Source organism: Hirundo rustica, chromosome 8 (genome assembly GCF_015227805.2).
Source record: "Hirundo rustica isolate bHirRus1 chromosome 8, bHirRus1.pri.v3, whole genome shotgun sequence".
Classification (NCBI taxonomy): domain Eukaryota; kingdom Metazoa; phylum Chordata; class Aves; order Passeriformes; family Hirundinidae; genus Hirundo; species Hirundo rustica.
Window position 1 is genome coordinate 9,530,488 of NC_053457.1, and position 18,341 is coordinate 9,548,828.

General features: G+C 41.8%; 1 protein-coding gene across 1 annotated transcript in view; it reads left to right on the forward strand.

Annotated features, from left to right (window-relative positions):
• The first annotated feature begins 1,520 nt into the window (after nt 1–1,520).
• OGDHL (oxoglutarate dehydrogenase L) overlaps nt 1,521–18,341 on the forward strand; it is a 47,947-nt gene continuing 31,126 nt past the window's right edge. Inside the window, 4 exon segments of the mRNA XM_040071625.2 lie at nt 1,521–1,545; nt 6,004–6,238; nt 12,747–12,920; nt 16,114–16,216. Of these exon segments, the coding sequence (XP_039927559.1) occupies nt 6,032–6,238; nt 12,747–12,920; nt 16,114–16,216 (484 nt within the window). The 5' untranslated portion in view covers nt 1,521–1,545; nt 6,004–6,031.

Consider the following 18,341-nt stretch of genomic DNA (forward strand, 5'->3'; position numbering starts at 1 on the left):
TTCCTTTTAAGGTGTGTCCAATTTTCCCATCAATCTTATCTTATTACTTACCCAGAAAGTTACCAAACATTGGAATGTATGTGATGGTGTCAATAGTTACCTGAAATACCAATTTTACCATATATATATATATATATGCATTTGATCTTGGTTATAACTTGATTAAGAGCAGGTAAATGAAAAACACATCATTCTGATTTATGACAGAAAACAGACAGACATGTAATTTGAAGGCAACCAGCAGAAAAGAAAACATGAAAGATGTAAATAAGAATTCTACCAGCAAAGCAACACTTGAAACTGTATTTTCTTGCATTCTATATTTGGTCGTGTAAGTCAGATATTACCCTTTTGTCAAGGTCTACTACGTTCAGTCTATGTGCAAATTTTGGAGAGCAAACGTGAGTGTCCTTGGGACACTTTGTAGTCCCCTCTTCTTCCCGTCAAACTTCTCCTGCCCAGGAGCGGGGCGAGCAACTTGTCCAGCGGATGGGTTTCCTCAGGCGTTCCGTGTCACAGGTGCTCGCCTGTATTTACACGCCTGCTGAGAGCTGAGGGGCGGGAGCATCAAAACACCTTCTGTGCTCACCGACCCCGCAGCGGCGCCGGGGCTGCGAGGGGCCGGGGGAGTGTCCGGGGCACGTTCCGAGGGGCGGGGGTGTGTCCCGGGGTGTGTCCCAGGGTGTGTCCCAGGCTGTGTCCGGGGTGTGGCCCGTGTCTCGGGCTGTATCCCGGGGTGTGTCCCAGGCTGTGTCCGGGGTGTGGCCCGTGTCTCGGGCTGTATCCCGGGGTGTGTCCCAGGCTGTGTCCGGGGTGTGGCCCATGTCTCGGGCTGTATCCCGGGGTGTGTCCCAGGGTGTGTCCCAGGGTGTGTCCGGGGTGTGGCCCGTGTCTCGGGCTGTATCCCGGGGTGTGTCCCAGGCTGTGTCCGGGGTGTGGCCCGTGTCTCGGGCTGTATCCCGGGGTGTGTCCCAGGCTGTGTCCGGGGTGTGGCCCATGTCTCGGGCTGTATCCCGGGGTGTGTCCCAGGGTGTGTCCCAGGGTGTGTCCGGGGTGTGGCCCGTGTCTCGGGCTGTATCCCGGGGTGTGTCCCAGGGTGTGTCCTGGGCTGTGTCCCAGGGTGTGGCCCGTGTCCCGGGGTGTGTCCCAGGCTGTGTCCGGGCAGTGTCCCGCGTCTCGGGCTGTATCCCGGGGTGTGTCCCAGGGTGTGTCCGGGGTGTGTCCCGTGTCTCGGGCTGTGTCCCGGGGTGTGTCCGGGGTGTGTCCGGGGTGTGTCCCGTGTCTCGGGCTGTATCCCGGGGTGCGTCCCAGGGTGTGTCCGGGGTGTGTCCCGTGTCTCGGGCTGTATCCCGGGGTGTGTCCCAGGCTGTGTCCGGGGTGTGGCCCGTGTCTCGGGCTGTATCCCGGGGTGTGTCCCGGGGTGTGTCCGGGCTGTATCCCAGGGTGTATCCGGGCTGTCTCCCGGGGTGTGTCCCGGGGCGCTGATGCCGGTGCAGCGCCCGGGCCCCGCCCCGCCGTGACCTCAGCGCGCCTCACGTGACGCAGGTGCGGCCCCCGCCCCGCCGCTCCCACCGCTCCCGCCGCTCCCTCCCTCCCTTCCCTCCGCGCCCTCCCTGCCGCGCTCCGCGGATGCGCTGGAGCCTCCGCGCCCCCGCAGGTCTGTCCGCGCCGGGGAGGGGCGGGGGGCGGCGGAGCCAGGCCGGGCCCGGCCGCAGTGCAGGGCCCGTCCCCCGCGCAGGCCCCCGGCGCGGCGGGGCCTCTCGCCGTGCGGCTGAGGGGGTCGCGCCGCGGGCCCGGCCGGGGCCTGGAGCGCGGGGTGGGCGAGGCGGCCCGTCCTGGCCCGGGCTCCGGTGATGCCTCAGTCCTGTCGCAGCCGGGAGCGCCTTGGCAGCCCGGCAGGCTCCGGTGGCCAGGGTGACCGGGACACCGCGTCCTGGCGTTACGGGGAGGGGCCGGCGGGCACACCCGACCCTCCCGGACCCTCCCCTCTGCTCTGTTGGTAGCCTTTAGTCTGTGGCGGTGTCATCCCTTTGGTACTGGGATGGTGTTATCCCTCTGGTACCCGCTGAAGGCGTTTTCTCAGGGTAGGATAATAAATCCGTTAAGTTTTATTGCACCGAGGCGCCTCCATTGCCCAGGACTCGCGCTGGGTGCCTTGAGGTGAATGCGCCGCTGGAAAACCTCCTGCAGTCAACGTTCTGTGTGGAGAATGAGGGTCCTCTGCACAGCGTGGCATGTCTGTGCTGGGGAAAAGAAACATTTAGTGCACGGAGGTATCACTGAAGTAGCCCTCCTTAATAAGGATATTCCCTGTATCTCTCATTTAAATTATTTATGATAATCTTTTGGAGAAAGTTTATCTTTTTTTTTTTTTTTTTTTTTTTTTTTCTTCTCCCCACTGGCAGCCCGGTGTTACTTGAATTACTTGGTCTTAAAAAGAACTTTAAGGGTAAGCTGTGTGGGGAATATTGCGGGAAATTACCATGATAGTGGATGAAGAACTATTTTTCTGAAATATGGACCAGACTTTTTAACCACCACTTCTGCAGAGCATAAAGAACATTTGTTAACATTGGCAGCAGGGCTTCCCATGTATTAAGAAACTCAGTAAGGTCACTGGCAATACCAGGAGGATATTGATTCATATGTGCTGTGTATTTATACTGAAAGTGATCTTGAAAAGAGCTGCATAAAGACTTTGTTATCAGAAGTGACTACTGTTTGTTTTCCACATGCTTCTGTGACCCTCTAGAAACCTGGGTAGAATAATTCCCAACACTGTCTGTGACATTAGGGCACTTCTAGAGGTGGAAGTGACAAGGTGAAAGCTAAATTGTCATTTGAGACAGAGCAGTTGCAGGAATTTTCAGCTGCTTAGGGCTTTCATTTACTTCCACCTTTTTGAGGGTGCTGTGGTGCATTAAATACCAGGTTGTTCTTGTGGTTCACTGCTTCTTTCTTATTTTTGACCTCCGGTAGCGATTTAATTAATACCATTCCTTAGGTTGCTCTTAGCTCAGCTTGATCCCTTTCCAATCACTGTTTTCATTTCAGGGTTGGTTTGGGAAGCATAGTGAAGTGGAACAGTTCTAACTCTTTCTGACTGCTGTGTGCTGTCCTGGGTGCCGATTTCTGACTGACACACTCAAGGCTGAGTGGGCTGGGATGGTCTGTGATCACGCTGGTGGTCTCTGGTTTGTTTAGTGCTGACAGCTGACATCTGTGCTGAAGAGTGATGTGTGCAGAAGGAAAAACTAGGAAGAAGTCAAGGGCTTTGAGTCATATTAATGAGTAATTGGAATCTGGCTGGAATGACATAGCTCCTATATGCTTTTATAGATTGCATATTCAGTAGTTACTGCTTGAAGTATGTCTCTGACCCCGTTTTGAAATTTAAATAGAACTGGAGGGGAGTGACTGGTACCACTTACAAGCTGTTTCTGTTATATATTATGTCATTTGCACCCATTTTCCAATCTCCCTGGCAATTTTTTCTTATTCTGTTATGTGTTCTTTACTAACTTCTAGAAGAAGGAGCTACACATTCTTCAGGCAGACATATGAAGAAAAAATGTAAAATGACCTGTGCTTAAGAAGCTTGCCTGCAGTATGATGAACTGAGAAAAACATTCCTCTTTTTCCCTTCTCTCTCAAGTCATTACAAAGTGCTTTAAGTGAGAGTAGGTAATCCCTTAGAAAGGAGTGTATGTGTGCAAAGGTTTTGTGGCAGAGGGTGAGATTTGCATGCAGTAAGGTAGGTGCAATAATAATTCCTATGAGAATGGGCACAGACATAAATTTGTAAGTGCCAAGGTGACCTCTCTGTTCTTACTGTTATGACATGTTGAAGTCTCACCCGGTTTTGCAAAATGACATCATGCATGCTTGCTGTTAAGCCTTACAGAGAGTTATGTATGCAGACAGTATATGAGCTCTGTCAGTGCTCTTGCAGTCACTGAGCTCTTGCAGGACTTAATCTGCTTCCACAATGATGCTGATGGTGGTCGTGTTCCTCCAGTTGCCTGGGAGCCCTGGTCAGAGACGGGTATTGACTCAGGTGTTGTAATAAACTTTGAATCTGTGACGTGGGAAATGACAATGGAATATTAGCAGGTAGGAAATAACACCCATGAGTAGGGATTCAGCATACCAGCAGCCCAGCTGTTGCCAATTTGCTGCAAATGCCAGGTGGAGAGAGAAGAGTGTGCAGTTTTGAGGAGCTCATAGGTTTAATGAGGACCAGGTGCTAGTTTCAGTGATGCTGCCTCGGAAGAACACTTTCCACGTGTCTGGGCACTTGGAGAATGTGGACAAGTGCTTGTTTAGAGCATCCAGTGAGTGGGTGATGGCTGCTGCTCTTAGGAGCTACAGCTCTGGTCTGCTGGTGGATGAGGGTGAAAAGGCTGCAGAAGTCTTGAAAGAGTAGACAAGGGAATCTGGTATAATCAAAGACAGTTCACTGCTGGGATGATACAGTTCAAGGTAGTGACTAAGAAAATGATCTAATCATCAGCTTTTAAAATAGATGTTGAGCTAAAAATGTGATGCCAGAGAAGAACAAGCAGTAATACTTCTCTTTTTTTTTTTTTTTTTTTTTTTTTTTAAAGGATCAATATTAACTATTAAATTGTATGATGAAAAATACAGGCTATTCCTATCCCTTATAAAATTAGGCATTTTATAACCATGTACTTTTGTTTCTTTGAAAGGATGCTGTAAGAGGAGAAATGGTGAGAAAATGGGATTTATATACACAAAATGTTTATGAATTTTTTATAGTATCTATTTTTGCATTAGAGATAAATCTTAACATGTAATAGGTAACATTATTTTTTTTCTATTACTTAAAATAACAGTGTTGTATTTAAAAAAAACTTTAAAATTCATTTGGTAGCTCAGTATTTTTGTTTTAGCAATTGTTCAGTCACACCAAGCAACAAAAGAACTTGGGCTTTACCTTGGACCAAATAAATTATTTCTCCAGATGGACAGCCAGACAATTGAGAGGCACTTTGGAGTTAAATCTGAATTTTGCTTTGTCTAAGTTAATAATTTATCCTTCATGTTACTGTAGCTTTCTAAATACTTTTAAAATAAAACCAAAATGAATACTTTCTTTTCCCATTATTGCTCTTTCTTTGCAGTTTTAGAAAATTCAGCATTAAGATTATATCATTTCAGGACTAATTTTAAGATGCACTTGTTCTTTTTTATTTTGAAGTTGAGGTCTGATTCCCTTTGCTAGTGCTGGAGCTGGTGGTGTTCAGCATTCAGAAGATTCAGCCCTTTTTGTGGGAAATGGAATCAGAAAATTGAATTTCTCAATTCTAAATTGCATGGAATCTGCTATCCTTGTTACAAAGCTCCTAACAGATCATTGGAAGCACAAGATAAATGTTGCCAGTTAGGAAAACAAATGAAAGCGAGCCTTTTCTCAGTGTTTCACTGTTTGGTTGAGGGCTGTTGTCAATATGAACACTTGGCTAACACTTCTAATTATTTAGTCAGCTCCATTAGCGGCAGAAATTTGAGGAAGCCCCTTTTTGTTTTCCACAGCAGTAATGTGAAACTGTGGAAACTGTGGCTGACCCTGTTCGCTGCCCCCACCCCGGTCTGACTGGGTAAAAGGCCGGAGCTTTCCAAACATAGCAAGCGCTTGGGGTTGCCAGGAGCTCCAGAGAGGTCCGTGATTTGCAGCCCCATTGGTTCAGGGAGCTGGGCCCGGGGGCAGGCAGTACAAACGGTGATGGCCTCAGGGAGCAGGGTGGTCACCAGTTAGAGCTGGGACAGGAGCTGAGGGATGTGGGCATGGGCAGCAGCAGCCACTCCACTGCTGTGGCTGTAACTCTGAAAGGAGCTCCATGCCTAGGCCTCAGTTTTGTACTAGAGTTCTTTGTACTAGAGCACTGTAGCCAGGAACCTCAGTTTCTGCTGTGAGGCTGAAATGTGTCTGCAATTCATTGGCTCTTTTTCTGATTGAGTTTGGTTTTCTTTTATTAATAGACTTGGATCGTCTGGCTAATAAACCAACATGAGTCATCTGAAGTTGTTTGCAGCTATGCTGGAGAAGCATGGCTTTAGACTTCTGGAAAAGCAGGATATAGCCAGAAGGGCATTTTTACGTGGCCAACGGTATGTTTCATCAGGAACCTCAGAGCCGTTCCCCAGTGGGAGTAATTCCAATTACGTGGAGGAAATGTACTATGCGTGGCTTGAAAACCCTAAAAGCGTACATAAGGTAAGCCTGAAACTTGGCTCTAATGCTGGGTTAAGAGTGGAATAGGTTTCTTTTACTTCTTCACTTCCTTTTTTAATAAAAAGTTCAGGAAAAGGTCTTGTGTGAAATGAAAAATGTGAAATTAATTTCCCACCTATTGATTGGTGTAAGATGTGATATTGCAACTATAAAAGTACAGAGGAGGCACAGGCATGGTGAGCAGAGTGGAAAGAATGAGAAGTCCAGACCAGAAATAAACAGCTGCTCTGAAACTTTATTCTTCTATGGAAATGCTGGTCAAGTAGTCAGTTAAGTAATTTGTTATATCCAGAAGAATACCCAAGAATAAAATACATTTAATTATTTGGTTTAGAGTAAAGCTCTCAGGGAATATGTAATATTTAAATATGTTTTATTTATATATATTAATATGTTGGTGCCTCTAAAGTGTCTGAAGAAGATGAATGTTCAGATGCCTTTGGATTAAACTGTGGAAGTTGTAACCTAAAATCTGAATCTGAAATTGTCAGAATATTCTTCTGAAGTATCTTGAAAAGTATTTTGTTTTGTGTCTCTCCTTCTCTCTCCAGGCAGTAGACATTTGTTTGCTTTTCTAAAAACTCTATTACCCAAATCTTTTCTTGTGGACAAAATACACAGGCTTACAGGCTTTCTGCTGACAAAGAGGGCTCTGTTATGGTGATACATGTATAGTAACTTAAGAAGCCTATGAGAAGTCTGATCAATTCTAAGTCAGACAAGTCATTTTCCAGGAAGTAATGTGAATTGTGCCCAAAATGTTTACTAAATTGGTTGTCTGTTCCCTTACTCTCGAGGCACGTATATCAAAATGTCACTTAGAAGTTGTTGCTCTAAGTCTGATAATCTGTCTAGAGTATGAGGAAGTGACGCATGCTGAGGGCAGGAACAAAAAAAGCAAACCAAAAAGGGTAGGTTTGTAGCTGTTTTCTTTCTTTGGATGTTGTGTATGAACTTAATCTCATTAAAAGGTGACATATGCAGTGCCAGTTCTGAAGACTGACTGTTACTCAGCAGATTGATTCTAGGTCTTTTATGTTACACCTGAACTTGGGATGGAGAAACCTTCTCCAGGAGTGGCTCTTTCTCATCTGACTTTGAGCCCTTGTCCTGTAGCTGCCAGCTGAGCTCCAGCGGTGTGGGGTGGGGTAGCACACTGTGTAGGTGCACTGAATTTCTGCAAAGCCCTCACGATGTGTCAAGGCTGTAGATCGATATCAACCCTTTTATACTGGGGATGCTGAAGGGATGAACTCCTGCACGAGGAGTGTGTGGTGACGTCTTGTTTTTTATTGAATTTACGTTATATTGGCTTCTGGCTAACTTCTTTCCTTCTAGAGGAATGAAATTCCCGGTTCAGGCCCTTGGCAGTGGAGCGCATTTTGCTGCCGGGAAGGCCTGCGGGCGCGTCTGTGGGTGGGAAGGGCCCCGGGGGACGGGCCGGGGAGCGCAGGGCCCGGAGCTGGCCAGGGTGCTGAACACGGGCGGCCGGCAGATGCGCTCCTGCGCCTTACGGGCTGGTGCTCGGGCAGGCGGAAAGGCTGAAACTCCTGCCGAAAGGCCACCCAGCTCATCTGGCACTTCAGGCGCAGGCTGATCACGGATCCTGCTGAGGTGATGCAGTGGTTGAACAGCAAGCAATACGTTAGCACAAGTGAGTTGACAGAGGAATGGAGGGTGTGGCCTAGGGAGTGGATCCCAGGTGATTCAAGATGCATTTTTCTTGTGGTTTAACCCCATCTGGCAACCATGCAGCCACTTGTGCTTTCTCTCTCACACGCTTCATGAATGGGGGAGAGCAGAGTTGAAGTGAGAAAGCTTGTGGGTGAAGACAAAGACAGTTTAATAGGGAAAACAAAAGCTGCATGCACAAGCAAAGCAAGACAAAGCAAAGAGTTCATTCACCAATTCCCTTGGGCAGGTAGGTGTTCAGCCATCCCCAGGACAGCAGGACTCCAACACATGTAATGGTGACTTGGGAAGACAAACGCCATCACTCTGAATGTCCCCCCTTCCTTTCCCCTTTCTGAGCATGATGTGGTTTGGAATATCCCTTTGGTCAGTTGGGGTCAGCTGTCCTGGCTCTGTCCCTCCCAGTTCCTTGTGCACCCCCAGCCTCCTCACAGGTGGGGTGAGGAGCAGAAAAGGCCTTGGCTCTGTGTAAGCTCTGCTCAGCAATAATAAAAACATCTCTGTATTGCCAACTTCCTTTTGAAATCCAAACCAGATACTGTGCAATTAACTACCCCAGACAAACCAGCATGATTATAAAACTGTATGAATTCTTTTCTACGTTAACTGTGTTTAATAAACTTGTGACAGGAATGAACTGAAGTAAATTCACTGTGTCCCTGGTTTATGAGGCTTGAAAGAGTATGATGGATGGAAATAATGGATTACAGCTATTCTTGTCTAAATTATTAGTTTATTCACAGCCTATGAAAAAAGGGGGAAGGGGAGAATAATTAATTTTACTTTGTTTCATCAACAAAATTAACTTTTGGTTTCTTGAAAACCATCTCATTTTGTTGGCTGAAAGCGGCAAATACCTTCCCAAGATTTTTGTTGATGGAAGTTGTTCAGTTTGAGCTTTCATAAAACAATTTTAAAAGTTGAGGGTGCAAATCACCCTGTTTTCTTAAAAATAAGGAAAAAAATTGCTGTGATTTTGATTGTAAAGTTGTGCATTTGTCATTCAGGTATGGAAAGGAGAGGGAGTGCTGGAAAATAATGTCAAGAGACACCACATTGATTGTGATTTTATTAATGATTTGGCTTTCTGCAGGTCACTCGTTTTTGTTGTTTTATTCAGTATGTCCAGCATGGTTTAGAGAACTAGCTTGTGCATGTAGACATTGCATTCTCTTTCCTCATTTTCCTTTTTATACCCTATTTCTTCTCATGTTTCTTTTTAGATAACCCTTTTTCAGAGGGGTTGTGCCTCCTCATTGATTAGATGGAAAAGCCTGATTTTTCCTGGGCTTTAAAAGTCATACTCCATTCACTTGTACTTAGAAACTCCAATTAATCAGGGCTCCTGAACTGATTTCCCTCTCAGAAGATTTGACTGGACATGTCTTCCCACGTATGCTTATTTACAGCTGTTTGAAATATGGCTGTCACATTCCAATGTGCATATGCAGTGTTTCTAAAAATTCCTCCTTTCTATGTATATCATGGTTGCATATCAAGGAATATGCCTGTGTATATATATTTATATATATATAAAAGAGCTTTTATTCTTTGTACAAATCAATTTCAGATGATTTCCTGCTTTTCCTTGCCTTTTGAATTTCCTATCATCAGAGTAGCCAAAGCAACAATCAGAATAAAATGACGTGAGCTCTGAAAAAGGCATCATTATTTCTCCTTCAAGCTTGGTGTCAGGGCCATAGATCATGAGAGAGAAGCTTGACAAGGCTCAGTTATTACTATCACAAGATTAATTACAAAAGTACATGGTTGGCTATGGAGTACACAATGCCTGCCATGTTATCCTGTGTGCAGCTGCTCTGCTGTGTGTAATCACCTCCTTGGTTTATGGACTAGGCAAAAATGTGGGGGTTTGTTTTGCCTGGACCTCATTTTATTCATTTTCTTCTTTAAATGATATAGTGGTGCTCAGTGTGGGTCTTCTAAGGCTTTACTGTCCTCCCTGCAGTTGATGAATATTGTTATGGTATTAGGGAAAAAACCCCAAACCATCAAGATAAAGCATATGTTACTTGTTATTCTAATTGCAACACTGTTTATTATATGTTGCCATTGAATCACTTGAATTGTGTTATATTACTTGAGAAAATAATGGTTAACTACAATATAGATTTGCTGGGAGAAGGAAAGAAAATGTACCATCTATCACCATAGTAAATTTTTTGATGAATGTATTTTTGTATTATAAATCTCCTCTACCATTTTCTTGAAGAATTTTATACTGATTTAGTTGAGAAGCTGCAGGTTTGCTGTGAGAGTAAGCTGGTCTTCTGTCTGTTCAGTCACATGGCAAATGCTGTTGCCAAAGACTGACAGTGATACACAGAACTTGAAGACTATGATGTGGTATCCATCTTGAAAGACACTATAGAAATTTGTAAAGGCTTTGATGGATGTGTATCTAGTAAAAACTAATTTTCTGTAGCCAAATGATGTATTTTCCCTCCCCTCTGATTAAATGTCAGGCTTGTCCAACAAATCAATAAGTTCAAAAATGCGATAGGAAAAAAATAGTCTGGGTCCATTCTGTCTCAGCTGGCTGCATCTTCAGATGGGAACATTGTCTTTATACTTGTGAGTTTGCATGAAGAAAGAGCCTTATACTGATTCTCCTTAACCATATAACTTTTTGGGCAAGTTTGTTAACAACTCTCTCAGCAGAGCACTTTTCTAAAAACACATTGTTTGTGGGACTGTGCTGTGTTAACTTTTACTTTCAAATTACATACAAATTACATTCAAATGAAAGGTTTTACTCAAGGAAGGAAAAGTTATATTATTATCATCATTGTATGTGTATCAAGGCATTAGAAAAAGTAAGGAAGAAACCTTAACATAAGCAAAGAAATTCTTTATTAAAGCTTCAAATGTGAGAGATGTCATGGATCCAAGTGTGTGTTTGGGATTTCCTAATTTAATGTTTAATGAAAATGTATAACTGTGTATTGCCCAAATAACTTCTCCAGTCCAAGTAACTTTAGTAGTTAAAAAAGGGATTATGATTGTTTTTCATTGTCAGGGGTCTCCAGACCCTCAGACTGGGTGCTGTGCAGGCATGGAATAACAGTACCGTTCTTAACACAAACAAGAAGGTGTAAAGAGAGAATCCCAGCTGAAACACAGTCACACTAATAGGCTCCCGTAGACCACTTATAGGACGTAAATTCAGACTTCTAATCTCAGTGTGGCTGCCAAGATGTCAAGGGAAGAAGAATATAGGAAACGGGCATAAATAAGAGAAGGGAGGAGGAGCTAATTCTTCATCAGTGTGTCTGAAAGTGGCTACCACACATGATCTGTCTGCCTTAATTTGTCAGGACACCTAAAAGTCAGGCTATGTTTAGATAAGCCTGTGTAAGAGCAGGGTGATAAGTTTACTGCATTAGTATCAATGCAGCTTTGTATGAATAATGAAGAGTGGTGCATTAAAGCAACATTTCTTGGGCAATGGTCTCATGCTAATGATGAGATTCCCATCCACAAGTTCAATGAATCCTCCACTTCCACAACTTGAACTTGAAAGGTTGGGTGATGTTTAGCTCCTTTATGCTGCCCCTCTCATGGTGTTTCTGAATACCTTAGAGCTTTTAGAAATTTCAGTATGAAGAATTTTTGCTAATGAAAACAAAAAGGATTAGGAAATATTTTTCCATCATACCATGCTTATATTACATGATTTTGATTCTTTTGTGGGTTCTGAAATGCATTTATTAAGTAATCTTTTAAAGACAATTGCTTTGGATTTCTTTTTCGTTTCTTCCGGCACATGATTCTTTGAAATGTAATGGAAATCTGCAAGGCCCACATCCTTGCAGAAATTTATCCCTTGCAGTTCTTCTATTCCAATCACAAAGATATGTAAGTTTTAAATATCTTCCTTTTCATTTTCTGAAGTTAGCCAACTGAGGGAAGTGTTTTACACAGACTTCCTTCTTTAATGAGTGTGTCTCATATGTTTTGTCCCATTCTGCTGCTCTCTGTTAACATTCATATATCTGATACGATTGTAACCTGGCACAGTGACCACCTCATAAGAATGAAAACAGTTCAGGAAAACAAGATTTGGGCATATGTGAGTGAAGTAGCTTGTGTAAAATAACAGAAGGAAATAGAAGCATCTTTTGTTTGTTGTGATTCAGTTTCTGAGATAAGAACTTTTTTAAAATTATCACTTGCACCTGAAATCAGGCCCATAATTTCTTTCATGGTAAGGTAGCCTAAGCTGGTGGGGAAAGGAACTTAGAACAAAAGTCTCACTCAAAAAAGCTTTAATTTCTTTTAAAGTTTCTTCAAGAAAAGCTCTTAAGGACTAGTTTTGATTTAGCATGATCAGGGAATGTCTTGAAGTACCGTAAATTCTATAAGTATCATTAAAGGAATGGATTCATTTAGTTTATTAAGATTCTTTGTTTATAGGCTTGATAGCTCTTTACCAGCAGCATGATATTGTACCCATTCCTGGCTGTCTGAATAAACAGCACAATTAAAAGAGCTGTGTGAATGGATAATATATGAGGATGCTTTACAGTCCTGTGTGCTGGAGAGTTTTCTGCTGAGCAAGCTCGGTGTAATAAATGAGAGGAAAGTGTTCTGTGTAAATAAAACACACAGTTGCTACTGAGACTGGGACATGTCACTGCTCTTTTTTTGCTGTCTGTAGTGGTGTTTAACACAGTAATACAGTGAGCTTCCATTTGCAGCTTGAAAGAGCTGCTTTGGATTAGACTCCTGTTTGAGGTAATAAACATTTCTCTTTCTTCTCTGTACACGTGCCCAGTCCTGGGATGTGTTTTTCCGAAGTGCTAACGCTGGCCAAGCAGCCCATCTCCCAGCTCAGGTGGAAGGAAAGGCGTCGTTTCTGCAGAGCCACGGCCTGGCCCCGACACCGGGGAAGGCTGAAAAGGTTGTCGAAGACCACCTTGCTGTGCAGTCCTTGATAAGAGCATACCAAGTAAGTGCATTTTGGGGTAGGTGTGGGAAGGCCTCTTCTATGCAAACAACCTCCTCCTTTTTTGTGTTCTCATTTGTATTCTGGTCTTAACTGCTGTTTTGCTTCTGATCCAAAGTGCCTTGAACTAGACAGCTTTTCTTTCCCGCTCAGTGTCTAAACATGGAAGTGTTGGATTCAGACTGGGGTGATCCTCTGGTTAAGCAAAATCATAATTCAGATTACCCACAGACCTGATGTTCGACATCTGATTTAGCATGGAAGGACTTTATGGAGATAGTGGTTTGTGGAAGTCTGCCTTCACCTCTGGGAACGTTTGTACTACAGTCCTGAGTGTCACTGCCACTCTTTAAGAAAAGATGGAATGTTCTTGCCTCCTCATACATCTAAGGTGAATCTTGAGATTCCTGATTTGAGCAAGATTATCGGTAAAAAGAGAGAGGAGAAATGATGAATTAACCAGAAACTGAATTTTGGGAGGCTGATAGTACTGAATTTGGGTTAACTTTGATGGATTCTTTTAGAGAGCTGTTCATCAAAATTGATTTTGTTTCTCACTCTGATTTTTAACCCTTTTATTAAATTAAGAAATTAAGTCTAGTTTCATTATTTTTCCTCTAAAAGAAGAAGGAATTTGTAAATAGGACAGTGGGTTTTGTTAGATGTTTTCCAAATGAAAAACAAGTTTAAATATTTTTGTTTAGTCTTGTATTTAGTATCTTAGTTTCAATAAAAGGCTTAAAAATTATGTAAAAAAATCCCCCAAAATAACCAACCCATAAAACTACATCTGTTTTTAACAAAATATTCCATGAGTATTTTTTAAATTAGTGATTTCCCAAGAAGTTTCCTACATTTTGATTTGAGCAATCTGTTCCTTCTAAGTATTTTAAATCCTGTTTGGTGTCATGAGAAGAATAGAAGAGGAACTTCTTAAAAAACCTCTTTTTGTACACATCACGTTGTCACCATTGAGTCGGAGACTCAATTGTCACCATTGTTGTAAGAGAGTAGAAATGTTTGTGAATATAAAGAATATGTGAATTTTGCTTAGAAAGAGATATAGAAAATGTCCAATTTTGCAGTAAAAATTTGATGAAGTATTAGAGAAAATTGGAGAAGGGTAGGCTGCTTTGACACGATTTACTTGGAAATAGTTCAGGGATTGCCATTTTGCTCCCTGGATTTGTCAAGTGATGGAACAGAAATGTCTGTAGAAATGGCAGGCACCCATGTGTCTGCGACAAACAGTCACAGAGGATTGCCTAAGGCAACTGTCTGCTTTTTAAAAGGTATTTAGTACCCTCTAAATTCAGTGTTGAAGGGGTATGATAATTTGTGACCTTCCTTTGCCTGATAACGGAATGAAATGGAGAGGGATACAGAGTTTTCATTTCTCAAACCTGTCAGTGGTTTATGGCTGTTGTGGTAAACTGCTTTGTGGTCTGTTGAGCTGGACTTTGAGACTGCAGTTAATCTATTGCTTGCTCTAACAGAGAGCACTGAGCACACTGAGAGGATTTTCAGTGGGATGTGTGTGCTTAACAAAAGCCAGGCCAGAGAAATCAAAGTCTAGTTTCTGGTAGTCTGTATTTGCATTTAGTCATATAGCATGTCAATACATACCTGAAAATCTTCTATGTATGTATTTTCACAAGGTTGATCTCTGATTTTTGCAGATGTTACTATTTTCTGTATTCAGTGAAAGTAGTAGGACTTACTAAAAAAATACCTTGATATTGAGGAAAAATCTGTTTTTTTAGTTCAAGACCAAACTACTCCTGGAATAATATGGCACAGCATTTACTGATCTGCCTTTCTGGGTTTTGAATTACTGCCGATCTTCTTCCTCTTCCTATTGATACTGAAGAGCAGATGTAGGTGGGAGGTGAATTCTTTCCTGTTGATAATGTTTGAGACAGAATTGTTTGCTTTGTTCCAGTCAGATAAACTTAGTGCTGCTATAAACAGTCAGATGGCACAGATGTTGCTGTGGGCATCATTTGGCCTGTCAGAGTTTCATTACTGGTGATTGATGAGATGCAAAGAATCACAGAAGTCAGGCTGAGTTTACAGGGCTGGTAGTTCCAAAAAAGATGCTGTATTTCTGGTTTCTTATGACTGGAAACCATTTTGTTATAATCTCTCCTGCAAATATACAATGGTTGAACAGTGTTTTTACAGGTCCCTTCTTGATGAACCACACTATAATCATATTCTATTACTATGTGATACACTTCACTGTTAATATTGCACTTTATAATTTTGATTTTTTTTTTTCAGGGGCAATTAGGATACTAGTAATGTGAATGAAATTCTACCCAAGCGATGCAAGTTTGTTGTTAAAAAGAAAAATTATAAGAAGTTATTAACATATTCATCTATACAAAGCTTTTAATGAGTTAATTTTGTATATGAGAGTCACACATAAGAGGCATGTTAAAAATTGCTTTATATTTGTGACTCTCGGGGATCAATTAGTTATTTCTTCTGTAGCAATGTTATATGACAATTCACTAGTTTATAGCAACTTGTGGCATGCATTAACAGCAGTCACACTGATCATTGAAAGCTGGCTAAATTCCTCACTCAGTTTGTGATCTTCAGTGTCTTGAATATCAATTCTATCAGATCAAATTTCTGAAATTTTATGGATGAAAATAGATGCTGTCAGATGCTGTCTGATGTGGAGCAGAGCTCAGGAAGAGTGATCCCTTCACTGCCAATATGAACTACTTCAGCACCAGTCTGTTTTAAGTCAGCAATTCTGTATTTTAATATACTGCAGAAAGGAGGGTTCAGGCAAAAATACAAAATGGCTGAATTGGCAAATGGTAAGATCTATAGGCTCATCATAGTTTCTCAATTTTACCCAGAGACTGAGAGTGTACTCTCTAATAGCCTTCTTCACTAAAACTCCAGCATAATCCCAGTTAAATTGTGTGTCAGACATATTGAAGATTATGTTGTAATGAGTAATTTTTGATAGAGGTTTATATGTAATGAGTGATATAATGGTTATTTTTTGTTCTTATGGGAAAACTTGGAGAATATGTAACCCTGTCATTACATTAGTGGTGTTTGCTTGTTCAGCTTAGTGGCTGATACACGAACTATGGAGAGCTATCACTGACATTTTCCCTTTGTCTGACTTTTCATGTGATTTCGTTTTGCTGCTCCTTTCCTCCTTTTTCAGATCCGTGGCCATCATGTGGCTCAGCTAGACCCCCTTGGAATTCTGGATGCAGATTTGGATTAGTTTATTCCATCTGACCTTATTACCACAATCGATAAACTTGGTGTGTAAGCTGTGTGCCTTCTTATTTGCAATGCTCATTCGTGTATTGCTGGACTGAGGTGATTTAATAGGACATTGCACAGATTCATAGAAAGGCTTGGGTTGGAAGAGACCTTAAAGATCACCTAGTTCCAACTCCCCTCTGTTGGCAGGGATGCCACATTTCAGGGATGCTTCTACCTTTTCTGCTTGCTGATATCATGACATAGAGCCTTTGAGCATCTGTAAGGAGGCTAAAATTTCAGGATGATGGAATTTCTACCCTGAGATCACAGGTGAGGTTCCTGTGAATTTATTTTATTTTTGAACCACACCAGAAATTAATACTAATCAATACATTCTGATAATCTAAATTACTCTTAGAGCATTACAGTTCATACTTGTTTGAACTGGGGACATCTGAAAGATAGTCAGTAGGGAAACCAAGCAATAAAGAAAGCACTGGACAGAGGAACTTAGGGTAAATTTCATACCAAATTTGGAATCTAATGTCTGATGCTTATTCCTTATGTATATTTTGAAGAAGTCTCTTTGAAGTTATTAGAAGAAAACATGGAAAACGTAGAATTCTTTACCTGTGGATATAATCCAATGGTGATTATATATTCTATTGTAAATTTCAGTTTACTGCTGAAAGAATGTAGTGCACTAGAGTCTGCTTTTGCAAAAGTTGGTCTCATTGTTAGGAGGGCTTGTGTCTGAGAAATTGGCACTGATCAATTTCTTTGCCTCTCTCTACTTGAATAAAAAAACACCTGATTGATTTTTCTCTGCTCTTCAATCTACCTGATTTGTTTAAAATGTGGTTTTCTACTCGATGAAGACACTGAATCAATTTTTCTTTGATGTGTAAGGAAGCTTTTTCGATCAGACATAAAACACAGTGCAGGGAGTAAATAAAACACTCTCTGCTTAATTTTACTGTAAGAATATCTATTGCCTCTTTGCTCCTCTGTTTTCTATTTCTGGTGTAGGGGAAGAAGCAGTTCTGATTGTATAACGGAAGTGGCTGCCTATAAACAGAGAGGTGCTTACACAAATTGGGTCTTCTCTCTGAAGTTTGTCAGCTTTAATTAAAGAAAAGTACCTACTGGAAAGCACATGAGACATTTACTGAGCAAATATAATTAATTTGGAGCATGGGTGACTACTAGCACGTCAGTATGTATTTCTTTAAACTCTACAGATAATTTAGTACAGGGTGTTGTGACTGGTCAGAAGGCATCCACTGAAGCCCTCATGCCCATAGGAAAAATATGCCAGACCTCTGAATGAGATGGAGGGATGTGTTTGGGAGTGTAACTGAGGAGATTTCAGTTTCTGAGGGGAAACAACGTTTCTAACTCAATCTTGGCACAGCTAAAACAGAGCAAGATCTCAAATGCCTATCCTTAAATGTTCCAGGCAGGAAATTTTTGAAAAGTATTTGGCAGGACAGAAAGCATTTTAATATTTGATTTTTCTGTGCATTTTCTTTGTCCCATCTTCTGTCTTCTTTTTGAGAAAGCTTGTGGTAGAAGATTTCTTCTGAGAGTTGCTTCTAAAAGTGCAGGTAGTTATAGATGTACTTACTGTATGAGTCACATATAGAATTGCTTTCAGGATTTCAGTCAGGTTGTATCTCTTTAAACACAAGGTGATGCTTCAGTAAATATGTGGTGATATGGTACAAAGCACAGATGTTCTGTGTGTGCCCAAATCACTCCTGTACGTGTTCTGGTTTATGCATGAGAGGACATCAAGAGCCTTTGAAGTATGAGGGAAAGTCCACAAAACTGAAGAAGTAAATGCTTTGTTTCAAACAACACTAAATGGCACACCCTGTCACGCTTTGTGTCACTCTCTCCTTCTGCTGGGCAAAAAACCTGTTATGATACCAAAAAGGAGAAGTACTGGTACCTATGCTTTTTTTGGCCACTCCAGGTTTGAAATTTTAATATATTATAAAAATTTTTATTATAACCAAAATTAACATTTTATCATGTATTCTTTCTAAAGCAAAAAACATGTTATTTACTGACAGTGCTGTATAGTAAAAGTGGTGGCAATGGAGTCCTGTGGCCTGTCTTCAGCTCTTAAGTGGTTATTATTTCATCCTTAATTTCTGCTTTGCTTTTATCTTCAGA